Raw genomic sequence first — 26,795 nt, forward strand, 5'->3', positions numbered from 1 at the left:
CTTTTAATGATTCGAGGAGAGTGCTCGAGGAGAGTGCTCGACTACTCGAGTTTTAGCGGCTCTTTATCAAGAGCAGTACAGGACAACTTGACCGATTGTGTCTTTCCAAAAGTCGATGTGCATCATTTATCGCCCAGCAGGTATCTACACACATACATACATAGGCACATGCTTTTGTGACTGAATAGAATCGCGCAATAGTCAAATCCTGGCCGCATAATGACCAAGCCATCATTGTCGGAGGATGTATGGGTGGAGTCATTCATACTGTGTCCGCGAATTAAGAAGTCATCCTTTTGACGGATGTTTGTGAAATATCCGACGATTTGTGAAAATTATATACTTCTCAGGGAAATAGCACGTAACGTGCCAACTTTACCATACCTATGTTTTCTATAAACTGGCCTGTATCGGCTGTTACAAAATACGTCGTTGCGGGCGCCTAACGTCATTATTATCGTTTTCACTATCGTTTGACGTTGACTCGTCACTCTATTGTAAATTGTAGTCTGTAAACCCATAATAATAAACAGCAAGGTCGTGCCGGCGACGTATACCTGGCAAAGTGGGGGCCGGCGGCACATGACGGCTGCACTTCATAGTTTCAGTAGCCGCGCTGACACGACCGAACCTATCTGCGCCTCACACCCATTGCGCACGAGTTCTTTACTTGATCGCTACCCTGGACCGTCGTAGCGTTCTACCGGCGTATAGAATATTTTATAGTGCCGCTCTATATTTTATGAGCTCAAAAATAAATTAGGTTACCTTCGGTTTTATTTGTCTTTGTACCTTTACAAAAATATATTTCCGTGTTGAAGTTTACAATCAGAAGTTGTACAAGTGGGATATTTGTTCAGGTGTGGCCGAAATTTGTGGAGCATAGCGTACTATATGTAATTGCACAAGTGGTTTATCACCCTAGTGGACAGAGTTCCTTCGTTCTGACCGTGCAGTGGAAGAAGCACCTTGACTATCAGTGGTGCCTTACATAATAGTACGAGTTCGAACGTTACGTTTAAAATGGTTATCAGTAAACTCGTAAATAGTGGGCGAAATAGCAAGTGTAGCAAGTGAAGTGATGTTTGCTAATGTAAATCGTTGAACAGTTGAATAAATCTTTATTATAATTTAATGAGTCGTAAGCGTGGTTGAACGTGTTCGCAATCAAATATTATGAAGCCATATGGAGTCGTTATTGTCCTGTCGTCGCTCATATTCTTTAAATGTAAGTGACTCATCTATTATGTACCTATAATCTGTAGTGTAATTTATGTAATATTAAACTTAGTACAAGTAGAATAGTAGGTGTACTGTTTATTGAGCGGGGAAAATTATCAAATGACTTCTCCTACCTACGGCGATGCGAATGGGAGTGTCAGACTCTTACTGACTAAAAACCACCGCTCCGGCTCGAAAAGCAGGAGTAGGAACGGTCCTACTCCTGCCAGCATAATAGGTACCTACGTAACATAAAGCACACCTAAGTATTACATACGGAATGAAATGATGTAGAGTTAACCAATAACCATACTTATTCAGTTGTTTCAATAACACAGGGTGAGTTGTTTCATCAAAATATATACAAATTACACTAATATCATAAAAAATCTCGCACTAATCTCCAGATCTACTGGTTCGAATTGATTAATTATTTATGTATTGGATAGTCAATTTGCCGAGGCTATAGGCTGAAAACCATCACGCTACGATCAATTGGAGCCGAGTACTTTTCTTTTTATTTATTTATGGAACACGCTAAACGAGCATACGTATCACCTGATCGTATCGGCGTTAGAAGTGTGTTGCCGGCCTTTTGGGGGTTAGAAATTTAAGGGGTTGTTGGGGAATCGGGCATTGGGAAGATTGGGAAGGTGGGAATTGGGCCTCCGATAACCTCACTCACACAACGAAACACAATGCAAGCGTTGTTTCACGTCGGTTTTCGGTGAGGCCGTGGTATCACTCCGGTCGAGCCGGCCTATTCGTGCCGAAACATGACTCTCCCACACTTTAAAATGGTTTTTGTCCCACACTTTTTGATGGTTGGAAATCATCCAGTGACTTCTCCCGCCTCGAGTGAGACAAGAAGGAATGTCAGACTCTTACTGACTAAAAACCATCCCGATCCTTCTCCTGCTTTGAGCCGAAGTCCCGGTAGGCAACCTCTTACGTTGTTCGCAGCTCTGGATCGGGCATCAGCCCTGCTTGGCCCCTTCTGTGGTGGTCTGGCTCTTTGATTAGTGTGTACTCCAAGAGCCAGCCACTACTCATAGTGAGTGGCCGTACGTACTACACATGGTTCTGGGGAGCCGAGTAGGTACCTAATGGGAAAAACCGCTTGGGTATAGCAAGTCTCAAATAAATGCTTTAGTAATTCAATTATTAAAAATATTGATTTATTCATGTAAAATAATGAGGAAAGTACTCTACTAGTTTCAAGACACAGAAAACCTTATTGATTTTCTAGTTATTTTACGTGAGTAAAAAACCCGTATTTTTATTTAATTTAGTAGATAGATATGTCTCATGATAGTTTTATACAAATAAAACAAAAAAATATCTTCAACTGATTTCAGGGAATCATTTTTATTTAGGTACCGTTTATAAAATTATCATCAAACGTTTCGGTAAAATGAGATTCCGGTAGGCATACATGAGTGCGGCCCTCTCCAATTATTACTGGTTTATGTCTTGTTGGGCATTTCGGCTTAACCTCAGTGAGCGCTGTTGTATTCGTTGTGTAAATACCCATTATAATGGCAATCAATAGCAAACAAAACCGTGGCTCGATCATCTGAAACAATAAAATTCAATATATTGTTTTTTATTATGAATCTTTCACATATTTTCTTAGTGATTAGTATAATGGCTTCATTGACCTGGTCTTGCATTGAACCAGCTTCGTAAGTATGAATGTATAATATGAAATATCACGCACTGTTGTCTTAACTGGACGGTTGACGCGGTGTCTGGGCAACTGGCTACCGTGGAACGGGTAGCGGGTTCGATTCCCGCACGGAACAACTCTGTGTGATCCAAAATTTGTTGCTTCGGGTCTGGGTGGCATGTGTATGAAATAGGGATGATGACTGGGTCAAAAATAAATTATTACAACTTTTCAATACAATAAATAATAGTTTCAAAAAAACACGCTTTTATATGCAATCGAACTAAAAATTAGAAAATAATTTTTCATTACAAAGATTTTGTCACTTCAGAATAAAAGCGTGAATAATAGAGAATTTCATACAAAGTTCATAGAAAATATCGTTTTTGACGTTTCGAAAAAAGTATTGAATTTGACTAGTAGGAAACATGCCTATATATTGTATGTTTGTAAACGCACCCACGACATAGGAGAAAATCCTAGTGTGGGGCAAACAAATTCCTGGCTCTGCAGGTACCTACCTAGTGGATGCTGTAGTCTAGGTAGGTTTTATGTGATCTACGATTGAGTAGGTATAGCAATGATAAATATTGTCCGCTTCTGGAGCATGAGTGTGTTGTGTTTTGCGTTAGGTCACAGTATAATATCTTAAAAAATACAGCTATTTTTTTATGGGGTATAATTATCCAATGACTTCTCTTGCCTTGGACGAGGCGAGAGGGAGTGTCAGACTCTTACTGACTTAAAACTACCCCGTTCCTACTCCTGCTTTTCGAACCGGAGCCCCGGTAAACCCGCTAGGTAGTCTGCAGCTCCGGATTAAATACAGCTATAGAGGTAGGTTCATATAATCTACAGAAACCTCTATTGGTTGTCAGACCAGCGTCTATATAAAATTATACTGTCCATCATCCTTTACTTTCGTCTAACAAGTATGTCTGTTAAGATAAGGGAGGTACCTACTTGTGATGAACATGTAAGTACAGTTTAATATAACTGTATGTCGCGTTCCGCACGCGCCTTAAAGAGCCAATAGGCAACCGGTAACGCACCTGTAACTCTTCTGGTGTTGCATGTAGTCCATGGGCGGCGCTGACCATGCTTACCATCAGGTGACCCGTATACTCAGTAAGGCTAAAGACCGACCTGGAACTGCGGATTACCTAGCTGGTTACTGGGCTCCGGCTTGAAGAACGTGGTTTAGTCAGTATCTGACACTCCCTCTCCTTTCACTTAAAGGAGATCAGAGATCACACAAAATGATTTTCACCACACAAAAAAAAATGGGAGCGGGTCGTTTCGGGGGCATCCATTAATTACGTGGTGTTTTTTTTTTAATTTTCTCTCTTTACATTTTATTGAACCCCATCCACCAAACCCACGTGTTTTTTTTCAAAAAGTGGGTTTCTTATAAACGTGTTTTTATAAAGAAAAAAAATTATTGCTAAAAGTCATAAGTGTAATATAAATTCTACAATAGAATACTTAAATCGTCAGTCACTACTGCAATAAAAAAATAATTGTACTTTAATTCAGTCCCTGAAGAATCTTGATCAGTCTCAAGAGAGATTATTGGAACCAACATGTCCATAATAATAAGATTTTCAGTAAAATCATCTGCTTCTTCAACTTCGTTCAGATCTAGCCACTAAGCTAAGGATGGGTTCATATCTGACGGAACATGCGTCGCGTATTATCGTTCACACTCGACGTACTGACGTATCATCGGTCGAGTGTGAACGGTCAAGTGTTTTTCTATATATTTGTCTGTTCTGGCGTTAGGCGACCGATGAAACGCGACGCATGTTCCGTCAGATGTGAACAGACCCCAAGCCATTGGATAATGGACCAAAATAGTATAATTTACTGTGTTTAAATCCGCCCGCCTATGTAAGATTAGATGAGATTTGACTCGACCCCCTACCCCCTCAAACATGTCAAGTAATTTCTGGACGCCCCCCTTATACAGTAGTTACGTTGTGTGGCGGTAAACGGCAGCTACCTGGATGTTCCTATTCAATCTATAACCCTTTATTATAACAACTAGCTTCCGCCCGCGACTCCGACCGCGCGGATGTCGGTCTTCCCGTGGTTGTTTTATTTCACCATTTTGAATAACTCTGACAATGACATCTTATAAATATCTATTGGAACCAAATACGGCTAGCCCCATAATAATTAAGGAGATCCCTCTATTGAGCTACTGCTGTTGAGCTCGCATTCTGTAGTATAAAACTGAAAAAATAAGATTTTTCTTTTTCTATGTATTTTTCCAGGATAAAAAAGTACCTATCCTATTTTATGCCCAGGTATAATTGTACCAAGTTTCATCGAAATTGAACCGTTAGTTTTCACGGGATGCCTGATGATGAACATACAGACAGACAAAAAAAATTAATCACATATTTGGGTTTGGTAACAATCCAGTACTATTTATTCTTTCAATATTTTCAATGTACAGAATTGACCCTTCTACACATTTATTATAAGTATACGAGTATGTAGATAATGTTCCCGATAATAAAACCGAGGTTCCACAGTTTTGGTGCCATTATAAAAATGCATAAGAGAAATACTTACTAATAGATTATAATCTATATAATAATTATTATATTAATAATAATAATAAGTCCGCAAGGCAGCTTGTGGCGGTCCGCAAGGCAGCTTGTGGCGGTCCGCAAGGCAGCTTGTGGCGAGCTGTTGGGCAGTGGCGACCCCACGGACCTGACTCCCGGGAGAGGCCCTACTTTTTAACTCCGGTTAGTACTCGTGACTATCCGGAGTGGCCTCTCCTACCTCACTCTTGCCTTAATCGGCTGGTTTGAGTGGAGATTCGCAAGAGTGGAGTTGTCTTCAGCTCCACTTGGGGGAAGGACGTATCCCAGTAAGATGCTGGTAGGGGTCTTGACCGTACTTCCGGGATTGCTCTGATAGCCGTGGGATGCCTCCCCTTCCTCAAGCAGCTCAACGGATGTTGCTTCCCTTGTCGCTACATGCTAGCGGCCGTTTCCGGGGGCCCACTATTGAGTTTGCGAGTCACCCCCTGCCTGTTTATCCGTATTTTTCAATATTGGTCAGGGGCAGGGGCCATAGTCCCCATAGTTAACCGGTTAACTATTCCACAGCCACCCACACCCATATCCCTATCATTTCCTTTTACCATATCTCACAATAGTCCTGCATCAACCGGGGATTGTCCTTTGGTGTACTTCCATAGTGCATACAGGGATAATCGCCGGCTGATGTCCCATTACATTTAGATTAAAATTGTTCAACGGGCCTCTGCGAGTTGGCTTCGGCCCCTCGTACGCCTTCCAAAGGTCCGGGACCCTGTGGCCCCGTGATTATGTTAAGAACAGACATAATAATAATTATTATAATGAAATGAAATATTAATAATAATTATTATAATGAAATGAAATGAATTTATCTATATATTAATACGTGAAGCAAAAACTTTGTAACAGTTTTTACGAAAATTGCGCGGTCGTTGGAGCATAAAATTTGGTACACTTATAGTTTATGTGTAGGAGAATTGCGGAACGTTAATATTTTTCAAAAATAATGCTTATAAAGTACATTAAATCAATAAATAAAACATTACACACACATGCATAGTATCTGATCGTATTTGACAAAACGTCAAAATCGATAGACATTGCGATGGTATTCTCACGTCTCATATGAAAAGAGGTTTCTAATTGAAGGAGGTTTGGTTATTCATGATGCGCCGGAATATATTAATTTGAATTTTACAAAACTAATAGCAATTCGTTAAATACAAATTATCCTTGAACGTATGTTAAGTGGTATTGTAAATTAAATCGTATATGGTCGAATTTCGACCACTAGGCGACCACTAGTTTTTATAAATAGGCTACAAAAAAAGGTTTTACACGTCAAATAGTAAATAAGAAAAAATCTAGATGAGGTCGGTATTTCCTAACGGACTACTCTAAGAAAAAATGCCGAAACAAGCTCAGAGTTGGTCATGGTAAACCCCATAGTTTTTTATATTTCTATGGTAAACCCGCTAGGTAGTCCGCAGCTCAACAATACCTAGTAAAGAACATTTGGGTTTCTTTTAAAAATAAATTATTTGATCGAATGTCATTTTCACAATAACTACTTGTAGATTTGTACTGTTTGTTCATAGATTATTTAATCATTTCTGGACGACTTTGCATAATTTGTTTTTTGTTCGGTAGAGTATACCTACTTTTAAATTAGTAACGTGGTGCGTATCAGATGATGAGGTCCCAGGGAAATCGAGGGAAACCCTCAAATTGTAATCACTTTTTATGTTTATAGGGGCCGTTCAAATATTACGTAAGCATTATGATTTACTGCGAGGACCGCCCGGAGGACACGGTAGAACTTACGGTGGCGGTGTGCCCTGCGTGGGCTGAGCACCGCCAAGTCCTCAAGGATGTGGTCGGCGACGGCGACCTTTCGCGCCGGGCACTGGTTCAGGCCATGGTGCGGAACGAGAGGCACTGGGATGCCGTCTCCTCCTTCTGTCATGGCTAAGGAGGAGGCGGGGCGCGACAGATGACAAACCTCCTCACGCCCCAGCCGTCACGAGAGACACTCCGGGCGTCGGGGATCGCGGGACGATCTCCGGCCACCGTAAGTGCGGGCCTGCGGACGGCGAGCAAGGGTAGCTCACCGCCCGAACAGAACCAGACCCGTGCGTCAAAGAGCCATCAGACCACCACAGATGGGGCCCAGTAGGGCTGATGCCTGATCCGGAGCTGCGGACTACCTAGCGGGTTTACCGGGGCTCCGGCTCGAAAAGCAGGAGAAGGAACGGGGTGGTTTTTAGTCAGTAAGAGTCTGACACTCCCTCTCGCCTCGCCCAAAGCGGGAGAAGTCATTGGATGATTTTCCCCCTCAAAAAAAAAAGCCTTATGATTTATTACAATTATTAACCCACCCCCATGTCGTCAGCAAAAGCTTTTACCCCCTCCCCCATGCTTACGTAAACATATTTCAGATAAAAATGTATTTTTTATCTAAATCAAATCTAAACTAATATTACAAAGAGATAATATTTTTTTGTTTGTTTGTAATGAATAGGCTCAATAACTACTGGACTGATTTTAAAAATTCACCACTATGAATGTATCTACATCTTTCCAAAGTACCATAGGCATAGATATTTTATTTTGAAAAAAATTGGGGATCCTTGCGAAAACTTCAATAACATAAACCACCGTCGATTAAAATCACGATTGAAATACCTTAAATCGCGTGCGCTGCAATAACTATTGATGATGATGTAAAATAATGTACTACGATTTTGTAGACCACATTATTATCTACCGAAAAGTCCGCGGTAGGATATATCTAAGTACTATAGTTGCGCCAATATAAAAACTTTTATAGTTGAACAAATTATTTAAATCGGCAAGGGCAATCCCCGAATCGGTTCTAAAGCGAGTGCCTAACAGCCTAAACGGTGCGGGAATCCCCGACTTGCGTTTCGTTTTCAAGCAAAAAGAATGTGAGGGTTGCCATTCGTGGAAAAAAGCAAATAACTACCGATGACGTAATCATCATCTAGACTCCCCTACACCCCATGTCATCCAAAAAAAGCAAAATAAAGAAAGTGCTTACATTTTTTTTTTATTTTTTTTTTTATGAATCAATCCGGTAATCGAGCTATGTCCTAGGTCTAGGTCCCATACTATTATTCTGTGCCCATACTGACAATTTCATAAAGTTCTAAGCTATCAGTGGGTTTAATAATAGTTATTTTTGTTTGCAATACAATGAATAATAGTTATTTTTTTGCTATTACTTTTTTATTTATGGTTTTTAAGTCGGTTTTTTTTTCATTTGGCATTTGCTGCGTCCTGCTACACGTTACACGGCTAATTCAGCACTGATACTTATCCTTTTTATCATATGTATTCATTCAAAGTTATACAGTAGTGGAGATCACTCATATCATTTAAGTGAAACTACAAGTAGTACTTGTCCACAGAAGCATAAATATAACTAAACATTTAAATGAAAAACGAAAATTAAGTAAACGAAATTTTCAAACAAAATAAATAATGAAATTAATCAAGTACTAAATTCTGTATATTGACCACAGAAGAGCTGTACCTAATGTTATAAGTTGTCTAGGAATAATACGGACATGTGGCGCGACTGTTGCAATGCCGTATTTGTAAAATGTCTTCAAGTTAGCTAAAAGAGAATAATGCACTTTTCGGCTTACCTACTGGGCCTATTTGGCTAATTTTTTCGTATATTGTCATCCAAGATTAATAACAAATTGTATATGTGGTTTAAATTATGTCATAACAGGTATTAGAATGTTTAGATTAGGCCATACTAGTTTATCCTAGAGTGTGCGTATTTATATCAGGATTAACTAGTTTGTCCTAGCCTAAACTGGTTTATCTTGTCGGGCTTAGGACAAATTAGTTTAAACTAGCCTAGGCAAAACTACAGGTTTGGCCTGTCACAGACACATATTTTTTTATTTTTTTTCTTACGGAAACAAATACTTTCGAAGATATACTGATTTGAAATATCGCGTAATGCCCTGCTAAGTAGGTACGTTTAGTTTTTATACGTGGCTAGAACAGCTAGAGTAAGCACGCAAGCGCGTTGGTGCGCCATTCTGTCACACTTCGAATCCTGACTGAAGCGAGCGAGGAGCGCGTCTCGTTCAGGCTTTCAACTCAAGTGCTGACTGGATCGGTTCGAGAGGTCACGGCAATTTGTCACCACTGCAGAGGTGACCTGGATTCCGCACAGGACATGCTCGAGGAGTGCCCAGCATCGGCCTCTGAGCGGCGGGTCCTGGTATTGCATACATCCAAGTATTGTTATCTTATGCGACGAAATAAAAAATGCGTTTAAAAAACCGACTTCATAAAACGAAAGGTAAAGCTAAAAAGCAAAGAATAACTACTATGAGTACTGATAGGTTACCAACCGTTGAGGAGTTCCCTTAACAATTGCAGTTCTTCATCATCAGACCCTTAATGACAGCCCCTTTCCATTTAGGTGGAGAGTTCTCATCGACACAAATTAATCAAGTCCAAACACAAGGTAATTGCTGGTAACTGGCTCCATCATCAAATCCAGTTCAGACCCCTATCAAATATTAGTGTTTCAAAATCTTTATTCAAGGACATAATAACAATTAGATAGCGGTTCACTAATCGGTGAACAAATATAAAAAAAAACAAACATTCGAACATAGTACTTTTTGAATTAGGTAAAAATACATGTCTAGACTGTTTTCATTACCTAACTGACATCATCATCAGCCCGTTAGTTGCAGCGTAAAGTCCGCTGCGGCAACCTAATGGCGCATCCACACATAGCGCCGGCTTATAAATTCCGCCGGGTTTCAGGCCACCTTGCCGGCGCCGGCTAATATACCAATATTTCCGACGGCAACCAAAAGCCGTGCGTGCCGCCGTGAAGCAAATATGTGGATGCGCCTTTACATTCGAAAAATTATATATTTGTGCCTGGTACAGTAGTCGTGTCCAGTTATCGAGCCACATAATTAAGTTTGATTTTCAGAGTATATACTATTTCGGGATAAAAAGTAGCCAGTGTTGTGATATTAAAGTACAATTATACCAAGTTTCATCGTAAGAGGATCGGCAGTTTTGCGTGATGCGTGAACATACAGACAGATAGAGAGACAAAAAAAATTAATCACTTTTTTGGGATCGGTATCTGTCAAGTACGATTTATCCCTCTAGGTACGATTTATTTTTTTATATTTTCAACGTATAGCAAACTTCTACAGTTTTCTTATATGTAATAGTTATCTATTAGCGTTAGCGTAGATATAGCAAAAAATATATGTATAGATAAGTTTAATTTAAAACTTACTTCCGTTTATGGCAGAAAAATAAATAAAAATTAATCAATTATAATGAGTCATTCATAGTAAATTATAATTTACTAATAATACCAATAGATAGAGACCGCATCTGCTATAGAAATACATATAGTTGCATATAACTGTTTAATAAGTATATCGTTTTATTTTATACAATTTGAATGATCAAGGTCAATGGATATTTAATAAAATAGGCCTTCGTTCGTATCTATACCATATTAACATATTTTTCCACTCGCACGAAGCGCTTCGCTTCAAGCTTCCTTGTGCGAACTGCTAGGGAGCGGAACTCCTTGCCGGAATCTGTGTTACCTGATGGGTATAAACCTGGGTGTCTTCAAAGCCCGGCTAAATAGGTTGCTTATGGGCAGATATGCTCCATCGTAGGCAGCATCATCACTTACCATCAGGTGAGATAGAGGCCAAACGTCGACCCATCAAACGTAAAAAAAGTACGAATCTAAATCTAAAGTCATGGAAAAATCTATGCATCTTTAATCTGTAGACATCAGAACAAAAAACAACGGTCACTTACCTTCATATTTTCCTTAATAATCGATTTTATTTACTGAATTCAAATGATTTTCGGAACCGCACGAACAAATTTTAAATGTATTCAATTTCACTGTGATGATCGAGTGGTGCGCACACGTTCTTCGCCTAACTGATTATGAGAAAAATACAGTCTGTTGACACCCACGTGCATATTATATTGTTATCATGGGCGTATCCACAGTGGACGAGTGGGGCACTTGCCCCACCCTCAGCGTCAGCACCTTAGATCTGGAGGTGTGCTAGAGGTGAGTAACTCATCTTAAAATGAATAATCATTTAATTACTGATTACAGTACTTAATATTGGTCTTACCAAATTCACACTCAGCTTGATCAAAATAAAAACTGCGTAATTAGCCCTTAAATATTTTTTCGTCGTAATATCAGCCACAAGACGTCCACTGCATAACATAGGCCCCTCCCAATAACTTTCCAGATGGGCCGGTTGAAAGTGATTTGCTTGTCTTGCTTCCTGCGATCATAATCATAAGTTATCTACCACTAGGTAGTTATCTAGAGGTTGAATATCCTGCGCTACGCTTGCCGGTACGTGGTTATATTTCCATCTTACCTATTCCGCTAGCTAGGCCGTCCGTCTATTGCCAATTCCGCTTATTTATTGTTAACGCATCAGTGATGTGATGATTAAGTAGCATGATAGTTAAGGAAACTCGTCACTGTAACCAGTGACGAGTTTCCACAGTAGCTACTACTTGGTATTTCCTGGTATTTGGATCGATGACAACTTTGTACACATATGGGTTATAATGGTTGTAAACTAAGCCTTGTTCTAAACTAAAAATAACTAGTATAAGTCTTAATTATGTACCTACTGATAGGATACCTACTGACAGTTTAGAAGTTGCAATCGCAATTTTTTATTACTATTATATAGGTAGGTATCGATTTTTCTTTTTGAAGTTGATGTTTAAAAAGTCGGTAGTTTATTTTCATTGTTCTACGATTAATGATTAAAATAGCAATTCTTATTATTTATTCCTAGCTTCCAAAGCACAATGCCCAGTTGATCGGTCGGTGACATACGTCCGGTGGTCAGGAGTGGCTCCGGAGACTGCGAAGCCAGTGTTTGTGTACTCCGCGAGCGGCGATGAGCAGTCTCTGGCAGGAGCCTGTCTAGCCAGGTGTCGGGAGCTGGAGGAGTGTGCGGCAGTCATCGTGGCATACGGCAATATAAAGAGTGAAACTGTACACAGTGGCATTAGCCATAATGTGCACCTCTCTACCCCTTCAGGTGTGACGATATGTATGTATGTAGTTATAGACGTCATGGTACCTATACAGATTTATAAACCATAACATTTCTGACGTGGTATTTTTGTAGTTTTAATAAAAAGTATTCATCATATTTATGGAATGACAAAAAATAAAACAAAAATAACACAAGCTCAAAAGAACCCTAATTTCATGTAATGGTGGATGTAACCTATCATAATGAGTACTATAGTAGAGTTAAGGAAGCTGGAACTATGTTTATAACTTAAAATAAGAAATTATTTTAGTAAAAGCTCATTAATTCGAAGGCATTCAAAATATGTCGTAAATCCATACATGCAGTAAAATTACAGTCGCACAACATTTTCCTCGTAAGGACGAATAATTCGATTAAGTACAAAATAATATCTTATTCGATACCCCGTCACTTTTCTTATTTTTTTATTTCTCTTCTAAAACATTGAGACACTGCAGCGACGTGAACGAATGTAAAATGAATGAATGATGAATTTTAGTGATGTAATGGAATCATGAACTCTTTTACAGTACCCAAAAACACTTTAGTAGTGCTGCGGTGGCTTATATATCACCAAAATTGCGTTACTGTAACATCAACTGCAATGGGCCAAAATTGTCATGCCTGATACCCTTATAGTTCTACTTTAACACTGAATGGAGATATAATTGCGCCACTTTCTTTGTAGATGTACCTTCTTTGGCCTTTTATTTCACCGTTTAATTTTTACAAAACGTTCTATGGCCTTCACTTGGTATTTCCTGGTATTTGGTCGATGACAACTTTGTACACATGGGTTTAATGGTTGTAAACTTAAACTAAAAATAACTAGTATAAGTCATAATTATGTACCTACTGATAGGATACCTACTGACAGTTTAGAACAATCGCAATAGGAGGTAACGATTTTTCTTTTGAAGTTGATGTTTAAAAAGTCGGTAGTTTATTTTGGTGTAGTATCAGCTAATCTTGCCCCTTCCGATTAAAATGTTAGTTTTTATTAATTTGGAGTTGTGGTTCGCCCCTTACGAAAACCCTTACGGGGCGAGTGAAAAATTTAACAATTAAATAATTATTTTGATGCATCGACTTGCGGCATTTAAGTGTGGAAGAGCCACTTCAGCACGAATGGGCCGGCTCGACCGGGAGTGATACCACGGCCTCACAGAACCGATTACGCTTGCGTTGTGTTTCGTTGTGTGAGTGAGGTTACCGGAGGCCCAATTCCCCCCTTCCCAATCTTCCCCATGATTCCCGAACAACAACCTTAAATTCCTAACTAGCAACGACTTGTAACGCCTCTGTTTCAAGTGTCCATACGGCGATGCCATCAGGGTAATACGTCTGCTCGGTTACCGGCTCATACAATAAAAAACCCTTTAAAATTTTTGAAGTTTTATTGAAGAAGAGAGAGTTTTATAAGAAGCATTATTGAAGTTATAAGAAAAAATATTCATTTAAATATTTTATACATGCTGACAGTACTAACTACAACATCTAATAATTTAGTTGATGCACTTAGGCAATCAAGATCCAAGGGGCGAGCTGAGCCTACACCGTATTTTCATCATTTACGATTAATGCCATTCTTAATGTTTCCTGCTTCCAAAGCACAATGCCCAGTTGATCGGTCGGTGACATACGTCCCTTCGGAGACTGCGAAGCCAGTGTTTGTGTACTCCGCGAGCGGCGATGAGCAGTCTCTGGCAGGAGCCTGTCTAGCCAGGTGTCGGGAGCTGGAGGAGTGTGCGGCAGTCATCGTGGCATACGGCAGAGGAAACTGCCAGGGCATAGCAGATCACACCTCAGCAAAATTGAAGGTGGATAACGATGTCGCCTTCTTCAAAAAAGTTTGTTTGACACGTAAGTACCTATTTAAGTAGTTTATTTATTTATTTATTTTTATTTCAACTCTTATAACTAACATTACAGGAAATATAACCTAATGCGTTAGCGAGGCCTTTTTAAATATTTACTCTTACATAAACAAATAACTTATACATTACTAACTTAAACACTTTTAACTGTTATGCTATTAAGACATTTACAGGTAGATATTTCCCAAATTGACCGATGCCCTTCACTGTGTAATGTCACGGGTTTAATAAACTTGAACTGAACGAAACAGATCTAATGAGATTTAGTGACAATGTACCTAACAATGTGGAAGGACTGGATGCACTATACCTATAACTGGATGTGACGCGAAGCTTATACTTTGTGTTGTATTTACACACACCTTTGACACAGAATGGCAATGTTTATAAAAAAGTATTTTTTTTAAACGTTGCCCCCACACTAGGATTTTCTATTTTTCTCCTGTGTCGTGGGTGCGTTTACTACCCACAATTTGTGGATCACACAAAGAGTTGTTCCGTGCGGAAATCGAACCCGCTACACGTTGCGCGGCAGCCAGTTGCCTAGCCGCAGTGCCAACCGTGCAGTCAAAATTATCATTGACACTCAGAGTCATTTAATGCTTACTTAAACTATTCCTTAGTAACGATTATGTATGGAAAACAATTGCTAAGGGAGGGGTTAAGTAACCATTAAATGACTCTGAGTGCGCGAGTTAGTACTTTACTTAAAGTTTGTCTTTCGACAGTGCCTGACGAATGTAGCACGCGCTGGTGGATGTTGGAGAACACTCCTGGCTACCACCTGCACTCCGAAGTGTCTCACCTCAAGGTCATCCTCAACACAACCATCTACGAGTGCTACGATGCTGTCTTCACGTACAACGGTGATAAAAAGTTTAGGTAAGAACTAAAAACATACCTAGTAGGCATTACCTACCGTTTTAAGAAATACTTACTTACCTATGTTCCTTAAAAAAACAAGTTTTTTTTCCTTAGAATCATCGAATCTAAGTAGAAATAAGTAAAAAACTAATTTATGTATCCTGTCCAGTCTTACTTCCTGCCACTAGGTTGCATCACTACGCATGTTTGTGTGGGTGTGAAGATTTGTATAGTATAATATGTTGGTGTAGGTCGGGCGACAGGTCACGGTCGCATTATGCACAGCGCCAATTGACATTTTGGCGCTATTTACCTATATAATAATAGGTATATATTATAAGTAGGTACTAACTTATAAACTCCTCAGCTTTATTTTTTACTTCTTTTTTTATTTTTTGTAAGTTATCGAGTAGTGTCCTTGGTTTGCACCGTTCTATTCAAATAAATAAATATCTATACTGGTGATGTGACGAATGTCATATTTTAGACATTCGCGGAAGCGAATGCGAATATTCGTTACATCAATAATCTGCACTAATAAATAAAGAGTGTCTATTTGTAACATTGAAATAACCGGTTTTGACTCCAATATATCTATGCTTATGCTATATGAATATACATACGATACATAAATTTTTGTTTGACTGTTTATCTGTTTGTTCTGGTTAATCTCTGAAATGGCTGGATCAATTTTGAAGGGACTTTTATGGGCAGGTAGCTGATGTAGCGCGCAGAAGGTGCTGGTACTACATTATAACCTTCGTCTCCTACCACAATTTACGCAGTGGGTCCACCCTTCCTCAAAATATCCTTGTACTTAATCTCTTTTTATTCCTCATTATATTTAAGTACGCAGACGAAAACAGTATAATTTAGTGAAGAACCCTATCATACTGTTTTTATCAGTATAGCCGAGAGACGTCCTACTGCTGAACAGAAGACCTCCCCCTTAGTACTATACTTATAACGACTTCGCCTCCTACCTGCAATTTACGCAGTGGCTCTCCGACACTCCTGACGATATCGTCGGTCTATCTAGTGGGAGTATTCTCAAAATTTTGGTGACTCCTCATTATATTTAAGTACGCAGACGAAAACAAAAAATAAGAACCCTATCAACATCATCATCATCATCAGCCGAGAGACGACCACTGCTGAACAAAGGCCTTCCCCTTAGTCCTCCACTTAGAACGACAAGCCGCCACCTGCATCCACTGGCTCTCCGACACTCTGACGATGTCGTCGGTCTACGAAATTTATCGGTGACCTAACGACTACGATCCCCAAGCCGCCTGCCAAGCGTGTGGATTATGGCAACCCCTCCTTCACTATGAGCAACAAAAACCCTATGCTTAATTATAATTCTTTTCCTTACCATTTCCGAAATATTTCCAGATCTGCGCAGTGGGTAGTACCTCAGAGCGAGTTCGACCCCGATGTTATCTACACGTCAGATTCCCTGGTCGGCAACTGTATCCTCAATGCGGAGAACAGATTCACTGAACCGGAGTCCTATCGTGTATCTAATTATTACACGGTGTACATCGAAAACCAATGTAGACATGACTGTGAGTTGCTATTTGTATTCATAGACGTTATTTTCTATAATGCCCACCAAAAATAATGTGAAATTTTGCCAAGACGAGATACTATGCACTAGTGATGTAACGAATATCATATTATAGACATTAGACATAATTAGTATCAAAGATGCAAAGTTTCAAGATTTCACAATACTTAATTAAAATTCTGATGACAAGATAAAGTGCTCCAAATTCCTAATTTAGTATTCTCATTCGTATTCGCATTCACGAATGTCTAAAAATATGACATGCGTTACAGTGGGTATCTTAAATTATCATAATATATTTTTTAGGTAAGTTGTAGTGACAAGTGATGAAGATGATTCACTATACCAAATAGACAGTTTAATCGGAAGATAACATTTCTTTATTAACATAAAATAAATTAATAAAGAAAAGGACCTTTTCGTAATTAAAAACTTATTATTATGATGTTCATATTTGCAATATTCGCATAAAAAATTGCGGATGCGAATATTCGTTACATCAGTACAATGCACAGTCGAAAAGTGATCAGTGCCTCAAGTCTGCTATTTTTATAAATTGAGTTATTCCCACACGATCCCATTGTCATTTAGCTAAAAGTTCGTAATTTGCTAAATTCATATGGTCGATCATTGATCAGTCAATGGTCTCGTAATGGAATTATAACAGAATGACCTCAGGGTCTCATGTAGTGCCAAATTTCTGAGTCTAAAAAAAGCCCTGGTTACATAAACTCTACATGACGGAGTTGGGGTATTCATACGGATAAAAACCCCGAAATCAATAATTATAAAAACCTGTTCATCTTCGTCAAAATGCGTGTCTTGGTCATTTCGTGAACTCTTGTGCTCCCAGAATTAAAAAAACCCAAATTGGTCCCAAAGTAGTCATTATTCGAAATTCGCGAACAAAGTGGCGCTAAAGCATGTAGTCTCATTCTTTTTGGTGGTAGTTTTTTTTTAAGTTAGTACAATATTTAATAATATGTATTTAGGTATTGCTTATACAGACTGACTGGTGAGATACGTTCAATATTTGAGGACGATAGTATGCAAACATATATCATGAAATAAAATAACATACAAATGAATAATTAAACAACTTCTTAGTAAACTTCGTACACAGTACACCGAGAGTCCAGTATTTATTTATTTAACTGCGGAAAACTTGGACACCGCGCGGCCGCACGGGTCGCGCAGCGCGCTATCAAAACAGAATACATATGTAGGTACCTACACTGTACAGCTGTTGCCTACCTACATCGAGACCTATCCCAATTTCACTAATTTTTAGAGACATTTCGATAAAAAAATTAAGCACCTTTTTATATCAAGTTAACGAGAATCGAGTACCGAATACTCTCTATAAGTATTGAGCCTATTTCACCACGGTATTATAAAATTTTCTTCATAAGTCACATTTAGTTATGTACATGCAAATAAAATGGCGTTACAAAACGACTCGTTTCAATTATCATAACGTTCATAATACATTATCCCGCATGTTTAGGCGATGCATTCCGTAACTATGCGGGACTTGTTGGGTTCATTAATATGTATAGGCCAATATTTCGCTTTTCATGTAAGAGTTGCGCCGGTAGATAAGTAAACTTGCCTTTCATAACGTAATTTTACATTAACCATATTATTTTCACTAAGAAATTGTGTAAGTATCTAGTTACTTTGTTATTTTTTATAATGTAACTTATTACCCAATATATGGCTCACCCCATATTACACGGGACTTATAACACAAACAGTGAAAAGTGCGTTTACATTGTATAACAGCATTACGTGCCATAATGTGCACCTCTGCCTACTTCTTACGAGATAGAATGCGTGATATGACAGAATGTAACTTATTGGAAAACATTTCAGATCCACAGAAGATAGAAAGATGTTCTTACGAAGAATACTACAACCAAACATTGAGACATGTTGAATTTACTATGAAGAACTACTCGAGAGACGAGGTAAGTTTGTTGATGTGTTTTTCCTGCTACTAAGTGTACCTACGTCACATTTATAACGGGCATGAGTCACTTGCATCATTATAATTGATCTTTTTATGCTCATTCCGATTTCGACGAAATGCCTAAACGTGAGTATACGGAAATTAGGTATGATATCATAATACGATAATAATATGCAACTTGTGATTATTTATGTAAGTATAACATATGTATATTTATGTATTGTATTGTTTTACGTTACATGTTTTAAAATCCTTTTTCTCTGCAAAAGGGTGTGAGTAAATAATAAGTAGGTATATATGTATATTTAGACATAAAGATAGATTATGTTAGTTGTTGTTAGATTGACAAAAATACGTAAGTCCTTTATGTGATTCTGAGTTAAACATTTTAACAGAGTTCCAGTGGAAATACAGAATCTAAATGAATCAAAATTTAAACTATGTATTAAAAAACTTTATGTAGACAAGTATATGTTATGATAAAATGTATGTTAAGATAAAAATGGTTGAAGGCAAGCTACCAAGCTGGTCCAGCTCTACAGGGTCATTACCCTTTTTTCATTAAAAACAATGAATTTCAATAGAGGACTGACTGACAGACAGACATTTTTAATATTATTAGATTTGATATGACCTTCTAAAGTGCCTTTCTAAAGAATTTTGACATTGACTTATGTACATAAATCAAAGTATGTACGTACCGCATTTAATATTGTTTATTCCCAAAATCCCAAATAATATAGTTAGTCTTAGTTCCTTAACTATTCCGTACATAATTTAGTTATATCAAAAATCCCATTGTAGCTGGAAGTGTCTGATAAATAATCAGACAACTGTTCGTAATCAACTGCATTACGGTAATACCCGATTGTCGTATACGTGCATTGTGCGTCGTACATATATGTCCTATATTCTCATTCATACCATATATACTACTCCATTGAAAAACCCAATATCAACATGAGTCTTGGTAGATGGGTATTTTAGTATTTATCACAATTCCACAAACTAGGATAGCCTGTAATAAAGTATTTAGGAATAAATTAACGTTTTATCAATTGCCATGAAAGATGGTTTCTACAAATATTGAGGTCAACTGTTTTATTGCGTGTCGTGCCGTTAATCAGTTCGCTTTGATGAATTATTCTATTGTTTAAAGTAGTTGGTAGGTACAATACTACAGTTTATTGATTACTAACTTTTCCCCGCGACTCCGTCCGCCGTACCGTTACAACAGATAGACATTTTTTTCTAAATCACATTAACATTTCTAGTTTCATTATATGTAGTGTAGGTATATAAGATAGTGTGTTTATGAATATTTAATCTTATTATAAAAACAAATTCCCAGTGTAGATTAAAATAGAATTTGCTTCCGTGTTGCTATTAATAAGCATAATTAGAACTATTTGTGTAACATGATATCACGCCTATTCTCAAAATAGGTAGTGGCAGAGAAGTATAGGTACTGCCTCAAGGTACGTTGTTTATGTATGTGATGGTGACTCTTATTTTGCCATAATTATGGTTCAAGCAGTCATTGTGCAATTGCATCTACTGAGATTTTTTTTTAAAAAGAAACTGACTCAGGTAGACTTGATTCAATGGTCTCATCTCATCACTAATCCAACTTATTTTAATGTTTTTTTTTTCAGTGCAAATCATCCTGTGAGCGGTCTGAGCTGTTCATTTGTCGAGGATTTACGTGGATATCGAGGGGGAAGGGCAAAGGTGGTGGGGAGAGAGGTCTATGCGATCTGCACAGTGAAGATCTCATTACCACCGGCTCCTGGCTGCTGAGGCGAATTTCCACAGCTACTTATTACCGCAGAGTGGTCTGCTTAAACAGTATGTATAGCTTCTTGTTCTCCCAAGTTATCAACTTGGGTTTAGTATATGTCTCCTTTGCTCATTCTATTTAACATACCTACCATACATAATTTACGTACCTTCTCATTCTATTTAACATACCTACCATACATCATTTATGTACCTAGTCACATGCCCCCACCTATCAAGAGAAAAAATAGCATTATTATAAATCTTAAAAATCCGGCAACGCACTTGTGACTCATCTGGTGTTACACTGTTTCTGAGTGTGCATGGGCGGCGCTGAGCGCTGCTTACTATCAGGTGATTCGTCTGCTCATCGGCCCCAAGTGCAATAAAAAAGGGGATTTCTGATTTCATACTTAGATAAAATAATTCTATAAATTATCAATTTAGTTTATCCTGCCATTGCAAGTGGTGTCATTATTATAGTCAGTTCCTATTGATGAGGTAAGCCCTATTATTTTGTCACGTGTTCGATTCAATTTACTGTCTATAATCTTCCAATGATATTTATTACGGTTACATTTTCTGTAATAGGTATATTATTTATTGTACATTTATTACATTAGGTACTGCCTCGTTGGTTAAGTGGTCGCAAGTGCGACTGCCGGCAAGGGGTCTCGGGTTCGATTCCTGGGTCGGCCAAAGTACTGTTTCTTCGGCTTTTCGATAATATCTCAGTAGTAGCACGGAGTCTGAGATTGTGCCCTATATATTATATTACATCAGGCTCACTCCTACTATATAGGACTTATAACATAAATGGTGAAAAGTGGGTGTATATTGTACAGTAGAATTACGTGCCGTAATGCGCACCTCTGCCTACCCCTTCGGGGATAAAAAGGACGTCACGTTACGTTTATTACATTAGCTACATGAAATAAGTAGCGTAAACACATAAGTAGTTATTTTATTCCTATAGTCTTATAACAATAACAATAATTTGTTCCAGTCTCCGTAGAATGCGAAAGTACGCACATGGTGGTGACATATCGGCCGCACGGGTTGTTTAGGGGACGGCTGTATGTCCCTGGGAGAGGGGAGAAGTGCAGCGCACGAGCTATAGGCCACACCGTGCGACTCAACCTACCCATGAAAGGAGACTGTGACGTCAACTTCGCTTACGGCATCTCAAACGGCCCTAATGGAATCATTAACAGGTAATAGGGATGATGACTGGGTCAAAAATAAATTATTACAACTTTTCAATACAATAAAATATTCAAAAATAATCACACTCTCATTCATAAATTTGATGAACTACTTAATTTTCGATATTTTCTAGCTAAATTTCTAGAAATAAGTCTGCTATTTGACATCAAAAACTTATGACGTCATAACAGAGTATTTCATACAAAGTTCCTAGAAAATATCGTTTTTGACGTTTCGAAAAAAGTATTGAATTTGACTAGTAGGAAACATGCCTATTTAGATGATCAATGACAAAAGTAGATAATTTAATAGAAATGTAGATAGTTATTCCAGTAATTTCAAATTGCACAATGTTTTTGTGTTAAAATCCCTTATATGTAGAGATTAAGGAAAATAAAAGCCCCCTTTACATGTTCTAAGAAAATGCTTATAAGACATGCATCTTCTATTTTCTAACACTTGCCGGAACGGAAGTTGAGTTATACTATATAGAATACCACGAATATGAGTAAGCCTTATGGATATTCCTTTCCTTAAAACATTATTTATTTCATAACTTAGCTCTAATTTTATTGATGTAGTTTTTCCATGTATCTATAATAAATTAAGTGTTTACTGAATGCAGGACGATGGCGTACGTGATCGTGATGATTCAGAACAACCCAATCATACAGACGGCGGGTGACCGCTGGGTGCGGGTGGGTTGCTCACCAGATTCGAGGAAAGTTAAGCAGGTTGGCACCACCGTCTCTGTTAGAGAACTCGGGTAAGATAATAATGATGTTTTTTTTAACGTTGATAAGTCTGCGTTTGCCACCAACCCGCTTACTGCCAGGACGGCGAAGCGAAAATGTGGCCGAAGATGGAGCACACAGACTTAGAAAGTACCTATTTACTCTGACCTTGAAAAGACCCGGGCTATATTTCTCAGGAAAAATAGTTTACACTTCTATCACATAGGTACATAGCATGTAATCGTCACGTCTGTCTCCCATTTTGGTAGTAGACAGAGACAATACAACGCCTAATGACTTCTGGTATAACCTCCTATTTTTAACTCGTTATTTATCACTACTGCTATAAATCCTGAATCTTACAAAACTCACCGAGTTTGAGAATGTGTGACGAGCTTGTCTCGCGTGGAAAGTGTTGTATTTTTAAAAACGTTGTAAGATTTCTAATGTTTTCATAGAGGAACCTTACCATACCAAGACGGTGGCAAGTGGCCCATCTGATGGTAAATGGCTACAGTGGCCTATAAACGTTTGCAACTCTTGTGGCATTACATGCGCTTTGCCGGCCCATTAGAAACCTATTTACTTCCTTCTTTCATACTGTTTTAATGTGTCTCCTTTCGGTGGAATATGTCTTGGCAGTGGTTATAGGAGTCCGGTTGCGTCGACTGAGTCGGAGTCGCCAGCTCTCCAAACCCCGGCAGCAGCGAGCGCAGTATACGGCGGCAGCAGCACTCCGGTGTCGATGTACGTGGTGCGGGCGCTCGACGAGACCGGGGCTGGGGCAGTGTCCTTGGGAGAACCTCTAGAACTGCGGATCGAGACCACAGGTGAATTTCCGTGGCGATGATAACTTTGATATATGCCTCTTATACATTAGTAACACATAAGTTTTTTTTTATTGGATATAAACTAGTGCTTGACTACAATCCCACCTGATCCACCCTTCATCCATTCCATTTAATACAATATTGTTGGGGTCTTTGGTTTAAATATGGAATGGATCCTTGTTGAAAAACTAATGTATTTGACACAATTATATTTTTTGGTTGTTTTGGTTTTTTATTTAACGTAAATTATGTATCTCAAGCCACGCACCCAGTAGACCAACAGCAACAAAAACTTAAACAAATAATGTTGGCACTATTATTTTAATCATCCGACGTTTGAATAAATTGATCGTTCTGTCATGCGCGAGGTAACACAAAAAGCCGGTAATTGTGTAATTTCATGTCTCATTATGTTGTTGTTTGAAGTGACACGCTTGATTGCAGACAATTTGGAAATCAAACCATATCATCTCGTGGCTTCTTCGAGACTTGGTGACAGTTCTGTACTGCTACTCGATAGCAGGGGCTGTCCTACTGGACAGGTGAGTGAGAACATTTCGAGTTGCTCTTCAATTTAGTTAATCTTTGTTGAAAGGAACCTGTAGCACCAGTATGTGTGCACTGGGCTGCAAGAGGAGTTTTTAGTCAATTCGAGTAGTAGTCCATTTATGAAAGCCCCTGTACGCCTTGCTATCAGCTTAATATAGAACGTTAATGATTCTAGTATTGGAACTTGAAACAGGATATTTACCATGTTTTTCTATTTCTAAGAGTTTCCGATATTTCGGCTCTGTTGCCGGCGCCATGATCACGGATGAACAGTTCATCCTCTTCAGAAAAACATGGTAGGTAAATATCCCTTTTTAAGTTCCAATTCTAGTGTTAGTGACCATGTCAGTTTAAAAACTTATAACGTTAATGATTACTTGGCAGTTATTTTAATTGTATCTTAAATGTGAAGGTGGACTTCCCTGCGTTCTCCCGGAGTTGGGTCGGCGATATACAGCGTCTGTCGGCGCGATTCAAAGCCTTCCGCTTCCCTACATCGCACATCGTAAGATTCGCCATTATGGTCCGATTCTGCGATCAGAAGTGTCCAGAGGTAATTATTGTATTTGTTGTTATTCTGTATCTCAGTCAGTGCCGGCGTTAGGGGGGGGCGTGATGGGCCGATGGCCCAGGGCGACAAATTCTAGGGGGCGCCGATGCCGCCGCCGATGGGATCCGCAAAAAACTAACACTTGATATTGCTTCCCTCAAGTGGGCGCCACAATATTTTCGCCCAGGGTATCAGTGGCCCTTACGCCGGCACTGATCTCAGTTAATTTTCTTGCTCCCATTTTCATATAAAAATTTTTCTTCGTAACAGGTGAAATGCAATTCTGGCAGACGTAGCACTCGTCAGACTAACGACACATTATACCAGTGGGGTGACGACGGGGTACCTGCTGAAGTGCATCCTGAAGACGGGAAGGAAGGGGAGGCGGGCAAGGTGGGGGCGGCGGGTAGAGGAGCTGCGGGGCGCGTGGTGGCGCGGGGCGCGGCGGCGGGCTGCGCGCCCCCGGCCGGGGACTCGCTCGCCATGACGCTGGAGCTGCTCGTAGACTCCAAGGATATCCTGTCAGCCGACACGCTGGTGCGAGCTGACCATCGGGCCACACTGCGTGAGTATTTTTGCTACTTCATCATCGTATGGTCTAATTTTAACTTTATATACTTAACCAAGTTCAAAGATACATGTGGCATTCATAGCGAGTAAAGTCAGCCTGTCAGTCAACAAAGCCAGACCTAATCGATGTTGATTTGTTGACAGCGGAAGACGGCAGGCTGGTCGAGGACGGTGCAATGGTGTGCATCCACGAGTTACTGCTGGTGACGCTCGCGCTAGCCTGGCTCGCAGTGCAGATTGTACTTCTACTTGGCTGCTGTGTACTCGTCAAGAGGTGACTACACTAAACACACAACGCAATAAGCCTTTTTTGAGAGAGAAAATCCATCTAATGGCTCTTCCACGGGATTTTTATCGATGACTATTTGACTGTAAACAACCACTTACTGTTTTGTTCTGATCGTCATCGGGTCACTAATTTACAGTGACTTACACCTTTCCTTACATTTCTTGATTCTAATATCTATCTACTCTGCTAATATTTGTTTATTGTGTTGTATCTGTGTTCATATTTTTTTTTGTATATGTAAGTTTCGCTTGATCATTTATTTTCTGTTATTTAGGTATCGCAATTTGGCCGAAATGAACATGCAGAAAGACTACCAGTCGTTCGATAACGTGGGCTTCGAGACTGGCTCCTCCACGAGACGCGTGCACTGGCCGGACCAGCATGTGGACATACTACACTCCACTTAGAAATACAACATCCTGTAGGATTGTGATTGTGACACTACGTACTTATAGCCCATACTTTCGTTCATTGAAATGATTTTTTTTTTACTTATCACTGTTTAACCGATTGTAGGAAGGGTATTGTTTTTTTAATAATTGGTGCTATATGGTAAGCGTCCACAGGTCCGCATCGTACGCATCGGACGGATCGCATCAAACGGATTGACTGCGTCCACTGTATCGGCAGCGTTCGGATTGCCGACGCGAGTATTAGCAATCGGATTGCCGATGCCACTTTCACTAGGATTTTTTGCATTTGCATTCCGTATGACGTGATCGGCACGCATCGCATCTAGGCATTGCCGATGAGCGGTCCGTACGATGCGGATCAGTGAACGCAGTTGTATGAGTTTCTATACAAGACAAACTAAAACCCGTTGCGTGCGATGCGTCCGATGCGTTAGATGCGGGCATGTGAACGCTTACTTTTAATACGAATTTATAGTTGTATTTCCAAGAAATAAACGATGTACTGTACTTATACAGGACATATCCTACTAGGTAGGTAGTTATATTCTACTTATGCTAGCCTAATCGGCTTTTAAAATTTTAAGGTTTTTTTTCCTATTTTGCCCAGTGCACTTCGTATCGCCTCTGTTGTGCCTGTGTGAAGTGTAGCGTTTGTATCAAACTACTTGTAGGTTTATGTGATCTTTTTAGTAAGGCAGTCTAGAATAGTAGTTAAGTATAAAAATTGCGATTCCAGTACTTACATATATGTATGGTAGAGTTCAAATAAAAGTGTGTGACGATATATCTTCATTGAGTGTGTAAATAGTTTAAGCTAACTGTCGTAAATAGCAAATATGTAATAGAATTGTAAAGGGAATTGTAAATACCTACCTACATATATTATATTATTCTATATCTTGAAGTTGTTTTTTTTCTTTGAATCATTCAATTATATACTTTTTACTTCCATTGCCCATTACGTATCTTCTATTCACGAGGTCTCGGATTCGACTCCCGGATAGTGCAAAATTTCGG

The 26,795-nt window shown here is 39.1% G+C and overlaps 1 protein-coding gene and 1 long non-coding RNA gene across 3 annotated transcripts; one reads left to right on the forward strand and one right to left on the reverse strand.

The window, feature by feature from the left end:
• Positions 1 to 573: 573 nt before the first annotated feature.
• On the forward strand, positions 574 to 26,682 carry LOC118265449 (uncharacterized). 2 transcript variants are annotated; one of them, XM_050705925.1, is made up of 15 exons: positions 574 to 1,228; positions 12,330 to 12,468; positions 14,302 to 14,438; positions 15,181 to 15,334; positions 16,712 to 16,884; positions 18,762 to 18,856; positions 20,514 to 20,706; positions 21,644 to 21,851; positions 22,469 to 22,609; positions 23,229 to 23,407; positions 23,852 to 23,949; positions 24,369 to 24,509; positions 24,777 to 25,071; positions 25,221 to 25,350; positions 25,640 to 26,682. In XM_050705925.1, exons 1-15 carry the CDS (start codon positions 1,177 to 1,179, stop codon positions 25,770 to 25,772), a joined length of 2,268 nt encoding a protein of 755 aa, XP_050561882.1. In that variant the 5' UTR covers positions 574 to 1,176; the 3' UTR covers positions 25,773 to 26,682. The 2 variants fall into 2 exon arrangements, with proteins under 2 accessions (XP_050561882.1, XP_050561881.1); XM_050705924.1 differs by having other exon boundaries at positions 577 to 1,228; positions 23,220 to 23,407.
• Positions 2,561 to 12,311, reverse strand: LOC118265451 (uncharacterized). Its single transcript, XR_004782747.2, has 2 exons — positions 11,308 to 12,311; positions 2,561 to 2,797 (listed from the first exon to the last, which is right to left on the reverse strand). It is a non-coding gene; the product is annotated as an uncharacterized LOC118265451 (long non-coding RNA).
• Positions 26,683 to 26,795: the final 113 nt, after the last annotated feature.

The sequence above is a fragment of the Spodoptera frugiperda genome, chromosome 28 (genome assembly GCF_023101765.2).
Source record: "Spodoptera frugiperda isolate SF20-4 chromosome 28, AGI-APGP_CSIRO_Sfru_2.0, whole genome shotgun sequence".
Classification (NCBI taxonomy): Eukaryota; Metazoa; Arthropoda; class Insecta; order Lepidoptera; family Noctuidae; genus Spodoptera; species Spodoptera frugiperda.